The sequence below is a fragment of the Amblyomma mixtum genome, chromosome 5 (genome assembly GCF_055824585.1).
Source record: "Amblyomma mixtum isolate Tamu chromosome 5, ASM5582458v1, whole genome shotgun sequence".
NCBI classification, from domain to species: Eukaryota; Metazoa; Arthropoda; class Arachnida; order Ixodida; family Ixodidae; genus Amblyomma; species Amblyomma mixtum.
Window position 1 is genome coordinate 57,370,955 of NC_143016.1, and position 8,963 is coordinate 57,379,917.

Consider the following 8,963-nt stretch of genomic DNA (forward strand, 5'->3'; position numbering starts at 1 on the left):
TGATAGCGAAGCGGTTTGAGTCTGCTGTAGTAAAAGGTGCTGTCTTATACCTCACTAAGTTTTCTTTACCGCTTTTGCGCCGCCCCATTTAAGCCGCTAAATATTTGAACCCCTCGCAGCAACAACACTGCAGGGGTCGAAGGATCGAACTTGTTTTCGAAGTTCGCAATAACATCGAGTGTATACTGAAGCGTCAACGAAAGCCGGAAGTTTTGCGAGGGTATTTTTAATGTGGTTTCTACGATTGGAAATTGTATCGGTGTTGGACTTGGCGTTAGCAGCCGATACAACAGAAATAGAGCTTCCGTTAATAAGAAAGGACAAATAAAGAACAACAACAAAAGAAGTAAGCATGTACCCCGTTTTACAGAAAGATTAGTTAAGAATGCTGACGTTGTTCTCACGATACATAAAGAGCCGTTTATTGCATTCTACGCCTGGTAGACAGAGATTTCGTTGACACTGCTGTCCTAATCATTTTAACATTGCGCGCGCCTTGGCTTGATCCGTTTCTTCGAAAAACATGTAGTCCTGAAATGCAATAAGAGACGGATAGAGAAAGCTGGGCATTTTAACCTGCGAAAGCACGATTTAAGCTATGAAGTGCGCTGTGAAAGACAGCACTCAAATGGGCGCGAATGCTTAATGTATCACAGTCAACTTTTAAAGACAAGGGCGAGAGAAGCGTGTCATACGGATCTCCAATGGGAGTACATCATTTTGTGCGCCGTCCTATGTCGTTATGGTGAAGTGAAGAACATGCATTTGAGGACGACAATTTCTGATATCCAGAGGGCGCCCTCTGGCTGCCTCGCCGTGGGCGACTCTCGGTGAACGGTAATCTATATAAGTACACAGACTAGTTGTTCGCACTCTTTGTATTTTCGTGTCCTGGTGTGCTTGGAGCTTCCATTGTCTTCATTTAAGTGCGGATTGAAGATATAGACAACTAAGAAAAATTAGCGCGAAACGTGTGGCGGGACACGTCGCAGAGCACGCGTAATTCTTCTCTCCATTTCAGGCAAAGCAAAGACACCCGGCGTGGGACTTACGACGAGCATGGTCGTGGCGATGAGAGCCGCTTTCAAGTGCACGTCCATGTCCAGGGGGAAAGTGACGCCGAAAACGTCAGCGACCGTGAAGAACTCCTTCACAATCCCGCTGAATATCTTGGTGATTTTCCCTATCACGATGTTGTTTGCTGAAAGAACCTTGAATACGAACAGACAGGAGGCAATCGAAATTCAGTACCTGCGGCCAGTTTTTAACTGCCACTCAACCCAAAGTATACACACGCGTTGCTCTTTCCTGAAGGTCTGAATTTTTTTTATATGCATTCTCGAAGTGCGAGAGTCATTAAGTATCTGGATTCGTCAATATCTTCGTCGTTCTTTCCAGCGATATGCCGAAAAACTTTTTCTTCCAAAGTACACGAAAACTAAATATATGAATTAAAGCCAAGGATCTTGCGGAGTCCGGTCCTTGGATAGATATGAACTAGCGTCCTCAGTGTTTGCCTCGATAGCATAATCAGTTGCTATTCGCACACAAAGCGCACGTAGAGCGGTGCCCTCTCTCTTGGCGCAATCTGTTCAAAGTGGAATTATTCTACGTATAGAGTTTCAGATGGTATGTCTGCACGCGCATGCTCGCTTGGTTCTTTAACTATAATAGATGTTAAAGCAATTATCATAGTGGTAAAACAGCACATAAAACGACCGATTCAAAGAAAGCAAGACGCAACACAAGTGCCGGCTCACGACTAAGGCTTCATTCTGGAAACCTATAGCGTTTAAAAATGACGATTCACAGGCGTGAAACATGACAATAGACACTAAAAGCATAAAAAATTGGCAGTGGCTTAGCTCGGCTATGCCAGGATATACGTAGCGAAAGGTAAGAAACTGCTTGGTTAGCCTTGGCTAATCTTGATTGTAAGTCCAGGTTAGTCTGGTTGTGTAGCTATGCTGTTGTTTCAATCCTCCGATATGTTATCAGGCATGCGACTCAGCTGGCGAAGCGAGCGGAGGCGAGAGCAACGACGAGGCAAGCGGTGTGACGTCATGCCAAAAGGCGGCGGCGGTTCCGCGGCGAGGCGTGCGGCGTCCGCCAGCTGCGGCGGTTGCTAGGCAACGGCTCAAGGTCGGTCTTTGTGCCTCCTCGGAGCACCGTCACAGCGAAATCCGAAGGTCGTGGCCAATGTAGCTCTCGCTACAAAATCGAACATAGATGCGCGCGACGGTCATGTTTTAACTCTATATGGTGATGTGTCAGGCCTCTGAATTGTTCTTTATAAACGCTATAGGTTTCGCGACTAAAGATTTAGTTGTGAGTCATTGCTTTCTTCTGATCGTTTTCTGCTCTGTTTGACCGGTATGAATCTTTACCAACTCGTCCAACTCAACGCTTTTCTAAAGAAGTCTCCCATTCGCGTAGTGCGCATTCGTTTGTGGTGTCAGGCAGACAGACCCTCTTTTCCATACCGTGCTTTGCACTTCTTTCTCTCACTGTGACTTCTAAGCGGAACCTACACGGATTGCCAGGAAATCAGCCGGAGCTGGAAAAAGCGGACAATGCGTAGCTGCAAACGCAAAAAAAATGTACTGGTACGTTGCAAAACGAAACAATAAATATTGCAGTATAACTCCAGTTATGCAGAGGCTAAACCTTTGAAGATAGGCATGAATTCGGCTTAATTTTTTATGCGCGCCAGGTGCAGAAAATGTCGAAAATTTTTGCGAGGACGCAAAACTTTGTGCACATGTTTATCGAGTGCCACGCAACCTCTTTTCCTGAACCCTCGGACGCGCGAAGTCTGGATGGACTGAACAGCCACTGAAATTTCGCTGCTCCCCTGCTTGTGGAGTGATCACATGGCCTCTCCTATTTGAACGATACATATGCAAACACTTACGAGAATAGTCAGGATGGGGACGTAGTACATGCATGGACTCCTAAAGCCGTGTACGTGACGAATTACCGTGCTTTTACCTGGTGTAAAAAGAGTGTAGAAATGTTGCCGAACAGAAAAGTGACGGTTCAGCACTCGGCATCTTCTCAAACGAGCCTAAAGATATGCTTGATTGGCCCGTGAGCAGCGGACACTGATCGCTATGCGGTTTGTACGCACGGAAGATACGCTGTCTCGTCTGGAACAGCAGTTGCGGTATTTTTATTGAAGGCGAGCCTTCGTCTACGGCTTTTAATACACTTTAACCAAGGACACAAGATTTCCCCTGGCCTGGCGCTCGGCTCTTCTGGGGAGAAATGCTTGGAAAGGGGCATTTGGGCACGTCATCTTCCCCGGATAGAAAAAAAAAAAAGCCCACAGTAGGCTTTACCGCACACGGCGGATTATGGTCACTCGAGTATAGATTTTCCATCGAGTGAGGGTTCATTCGCAGTCGAAGGGTTCTTTCGCAGGCACTGTTCGCAGTCTTAAGGCGATGGTCAAGTGGTTAAAGGCGACGGGCAAGCGCCGTTCCGATAGTGACCAAACGTGAGATAGATAACCCGCGCAGAGGAAGAACTTTTCCCAGACTATTTTGGCTTACTTCATTCTTAATTATGTGGATGGGCGAAGAAGGATCTAGAAGTCGACTGTAAAGTCACTGTCGACCCAGAGGTGCAGTCGCGAACAGTAGGGCTTACGTCGTAGAGTGCATAACTTCAATAAAGGCAAAGGAAAAGTTGACGACGCGAAGCAGTGATAAGGTTGTGTGAACAAGGACCACGGGCAATACAATGCGTTGAAGCATGCGACGAGTTGAAGGAACGAAGATGAATGTATAAGAGCCGAGATGAGTAGCTCCAATCGACTGTACCTATATATACGCTGTCATGGCACCGTGACAAAATATTCTTGCTTGAGCTTGACCTCCCGAACCAGCAGACCTGAAAGCTTTCGACTCAGAGGCCTACGGGCCGTTTATGCCACAGGTGAAATCCTGTGACTTGTTAACTTACCTGGAAATCGATATCGAGTTTGCAGGGGATGCTGTGAGTGAATATGGGGCCAATAATGCTCAGCACTCGTTGCTTGTTTCTGTTGCAAATTCTGAAGACAGGATAGCAGACGGAGCAGTCTTGAAACACGTACGCGATGGTCGTTCCTGGAGGGGCCTGGACTTCCATCTCCTGAAAGCGCAGCAGAAAAATGGACGCAAAAAAGGGAATATCAACACTAATTTAACGACTCCAAACAAACCAAAATGCGGATGAAAGCACTGCCCTGGGTAGCCGTATTTTATAACTACGTGCTAGCACATTTCCGGACTTTACGTGTTTCACTGCGACATCAATCCGTTTTTCTTTTGCAGAGTTCGGCTGACTTGGCTACTTGGCCGATTTGGCCGACTCTTCACATTAGCCTCAGGCCGCATAAACCTGCCTTTGTCGATACAATCGAACGATTGTCTGACGCTGCGCGTCGAACGCGCATAACATTAAAGGGACTCTTAGGATAAATATATGTGCTCCTATGTTAATAGAGCACCGCGTTCTAATCGTGAAGAGGCCACTCTCACCGCAAAAGGAGTTGCTATTAGCTAGTTTCAGTTTCAGTGAACGTGACAAAGGAACATGTACACAGCCCATCATCACCTTTGACGAATACCTACAGGTCTATAGGCCAAGCAGACATACGTGCTTAGACCCAACGAAACACTAGACAAGCCGGAAGAGCCCACCCTCTGCCAACTACACACACTCTCGCAACACCACTTAAACTCAACCAATGGTACCCCTCACTCTATAAACCAGAGTGCCCTCACTGTGTTGAAATATATACGTCTTTTCTTTTTATTTGGTACCTCGAGGCCCTTGGTGTAGGGCACCACATGAGAGATGGGCCAGCAGTTAAACAACAATGATATTGATAGAGCTCTTAAAATGAATGGAGTTGATATGAATGATATCCTGTGGCAGATCATTCCAGTTCCTGGATGACATGACGAGAAAATATCGGGAATCTGCGGTAGTTCTCGCGTTGGGGACATAGACGTCGCTATGCTGACGTTTCACATGGTGGGGGTATGCCAATCCAGTCCGGTTATTGACAGAGTTCCTAATCGCAATATGGAGCAAGGCCGTTCTGTACAGCGGAGGACCCCACCAGCAACGCGTACTGCTTCGCAGAGCCAACGCTGCGACGCAAGGCACTGGGCTGCCGGATTATACGGACCGTCCAAGATTTCGAGAATCCAATCAATCAATCAATCAATCAATCAATCAATCAATCAATCAATCAATCAATCAATCAATCAATCAATCAATCAATAAACAAATCAATCAATCAATAAACAAATAAATCATTCACTGAACCAATAAAGTAATGAATCAATAAATCAATCGCTAGAAAAGAAAAAAAAACGAAATACAGCTGGCACCATCACCGGCTCATTTCAGTAAAACGCATGCGTCGGCTCCGATTTTTGCAACCCGATCCCCGAGGCTGCGCTAATCTGGAATTCAGGTCAAAGCGGTAGCAATCCGTGGAAACCGTGGAACTCCGCAGTGGAAACCCTTACCTCCCCGTGAGGGTAGGAATGGAGAGGGAATCAAAGAAGAGGAAAATAAAGGTGCCGCAGTGGAGGGCTCCGGAATAACTTCTACCGCCTAGTGTGCGCTGACATCGAACAGCTCACGGGCGCCATGTGCGTTTTGCTTCAACCGATACATGTCCGCCGCGGCAGGGATTGAACCCACAGATGCACTGCTGCATTTAAAAAACGCTGCCAATAAATCACGAACTCTCCGAGAGTCAAAGAAAAGCGTGCTTTCAGCCGACGGATAGATTAGAAGTAAATGTCTCACCTGTAAACAGCAGCACCCGCAACAGTTCACGCACCTCAGAGGCCGCACGAAATGCATGACAGCTGCATTCCTGTAGTCGAGGACGTCCATCTCGAAGCCGCGCCTGGAGCCACAGCAGCACCGAGAAAGGAAGCTGGAGTCTGCACGAGAAAAGGTGAGGAGGTGGTTCGTTAAAGAGTGGAGACGATATGTTTGGGTTTATTTTTTAGTGCGCTATAGCACTAACGCTTTCAATCTGGAAAAACTCCATTGTCTGAGTGTCTGAAGCCAGCTAGGCGTGCAGAAATAAAATAAATATTGCCGCGACTCGGGGGCTTTGGCTCCCTTGCTCCGCGAACAGACCAACTTAACGGGCCACTGTAGGAGAGCACAATGCCGCAAGCGATCACAGCTTGCGTTTAACTTCTACTTTCTCGCGCTTTGCATTGTCGTCATCGTCTTCATCAACCTCCATCCGTCTGCAATGAATCGAAAACACACCGCTATCGCATAGCCCTCTTGAAGGGCAACTGCGCAGGTTTTAGAAATCAATGAGCTTAAAGGGGTCGAATGTGGGAAACTTGCAGGTAAAACATGCGAAGTCCTTCCGGGCTAGCATTTGGTATGGTAACGTAATTGCCGATTAAAATCGCGATGCCCTTCAATCTTATCCGCAGCACCCCGCGCCAAGTGGAGGGCGCATGATGACGTCATCGAAGGTACCGGCGAATTTACAACGCATAAAAGCTTGCTTCCAAGGAAAAAAAAACTACACCGCTGAAGGCAAAGTCCGGCGAGTGTCGTTTGCAGCATGGTGTCGCAGCAGTGTCGTTTGGCTGCAGAGTGTGGCTGACGACAGCGATAATTTGAAATCTTACCTTCCGTGACGCCATGTTGAACTTTTCCGCACTTCTCTGGTGCTTCGAGGAGAAGCCTAAAATTCAATCGTCGATTGCTTTACTATTTTAAATGCTAGCGCAAAAACGCTTGCATTCTTTACCTACAGACTATACGATTTGAATCCTTGAATATTGCGGAATTCTCAAAAAATGATTGAGCAGCCCATTAGGGTGCATTACGTGGTTCGATTTCCCTGATCCTTCCTTCCTGCCTGAAGTTGGCCTCGAACCGAAAACCAGATGAAACGAGACGTGCTAGCATCCATACTTCACATTTGGCCAAGTAGGTTATATCGGTTGTAATTTTGGATGTATGTTTGAGATGCTTAGGCGCACTATTTCTTTCGCTGATTCTTTGTTCACTTATTTGCTCGCTTGTCTGTTTTGTTGCTTGTTCTCTTGTTTGTTAATTTCCTTGCTTTCTGGATTGCTTGCCTGCTTGCTGAATTGATTGCTTCTTTTTTCTTTCTCCTCTCAGCGAAAGCTTGCTGATGCTTTCAGGATTCCAGCACACATGCAAGGAACGACAGCTCATGCTGGGTCCCTTCTTATAAACTGTATTTTTGGGACACTGTACAGACTACGCTTTGCAATTACACTGGCGCTGGCCACTGCTCTCGGAGTCTCCGATAACAACCACCTCCTCCCTCTTCGTTGACCCCGTTAAACTTCGTTGACCCCGTGACTATGTCCACAGTCAACACCAGTTGAGCACAGCAATGGAAGAGTTGCGATCGCTTTCTTTACTGCCTGCTTTCTCCGTGTTCAGGATAGAGAACGGAGAAAAAAAGGAATTCGCGTATTTGTAACCATACAACGTTCACCAGGAAACACTAAACAACCGATGTTTTTCACATTTCAGCCTTTAAATCGGCTCGTTGTACTAGTGTTGCCACACATTTCAAGGATGGTGCAGCATGTGATTTGCTCTTGAAGTTGTGCTCTCACCTTCAATGATGTTGTATATGAACTGCCCCATTGTGTTCTTCGCAACGTAGCTGTTGCATGTTTCAATGCCGGTGACGGCTGGAAGAAAAAGCATAGAAGATTTATCGTAGGGCTTCATGTATGCGTTAGGCGCACTCTGGCTTGTGTTCTATACATCAACGCCTGCCATAGAACCCTTACAAAAAATGTTACTGCACCTTAACGCCGTCGCATAAGTTGTAAGGCAACGACAGCACGAAAGTAAAAGTTAATTGACATGGTGAACAATTGCCGTCTCAATGTTCCTGTTCGGGGTAATACATGGCACCACATTTACCTTGCGCATGGGTTGTGATGCTCTGCGAAGGAACGAATCCTATGCATTTGTCATTTGTTTTATTCGGATTGTTCCATACCATTTCTGGGAGTATCCAGAGTTTTCTTGCAGCAAATGTCGAGCTTTTTGCGTAATAGGACGGCTAAGCATAAAAACCACGGCGTCATCAGCACTCCTGCCCGCGTTCCCGCTTCCGTACTCCCGTGCGCAGACACCAATGGATGGAACCGAAAAAGCGCATGGCTCTGTTTTAGTTCAGTTTCACACTCGTGCGTACTTTATGAAGCGGGTTATGATTCGTCCAGAAGGCCTAATAACAAAATGATTCGAACCGCTTTGAGTAGGTTCATTACATACGCAAGCGGCTGCTTTCCGCACACAGAACATGAGCTGCCGAACCAGCGGCTGTTCTATAAAGTTCTGCAGTTGTAGCCGGCCGTCGGTAAGCCGCCGGCTAATGTTCTCGTTATTACTGCCGACATCCAAGTGCTCTTCTAACAGCGATTCTACTCAATGCGAGCACCCAGGTCTACGAGTGCACATGTGGTCCACAAGTATTCAACGCTAGATAAACTTCGCGCACACACCATACGAGGTAGAATGGTCCTCATTTTTAATAAAACGAAGAGGAAACAGCTCTTATGAGTCGTTGCTTTGCCCTCACCTTCGAAAAGTTCCAAATTTTGGTGTATAATTATTTGATCAATGACAGCCAGGTACTCAAGACCAGGAGCGCAAACGATGGGGACATCTGGGCACGGAGGTTTAGTCAAGGGGACTGCGGAAAGAAAGGACAGTTTGAAGCAGTAGTGTTAATCAATCATGAAGAAACATTCGCATAGGTGCCCCGTAACGCTGCGGTAGTGCCTCTTGAGGATGACACGTCTATTGAACAAATCGGACACCGCGAACTTTGAACTGTTTCTATGAATTCGCGAGTATCGAACTTGATATGTGCGCTGACGTCCGAAGCAAGTTAACATTCCATAGTTTAAAAAGCCGTATTC

At 46.6% G+C, this 8,963-nt stretch overlaps 1 protein-coding gene across 1 annotated transcript; it reads right to left on the reverse strand.

Moving 5' to 3' along the window:
- Nucleotides 1-474: 474 nt before the first annotated feature.
- On the reverse strand, nucleotides 475-8,693 carry LOC149342276 (phospholipid scramblase 1-like). Its single transcript, XM_089542136.1, has 6 exons — nucleotides 8,621-8,693; nucleotides 7,641-7,718; nucleotides 5,815-5,954; nucleotides 3,967-4,137; nucleotides 1,053-1,211; nucleotides 475-531 (listed from the first exon to the last, which is right to left on the reverse strand). Exons 2-6 carry the CDS (start codon nucleotides 7,669-7,671, stop codon nucleotides 475-477), a joined length of 558 nt encoding a protein of 185 aa, XP_089398262.1. The 5' UTR covers nucleotides 7,672-7,718; nucleotides 8,621-8,693.
- Between the last annotated feature and the right edge of the window lie 270 nt (nucleotides 8,694-8,963).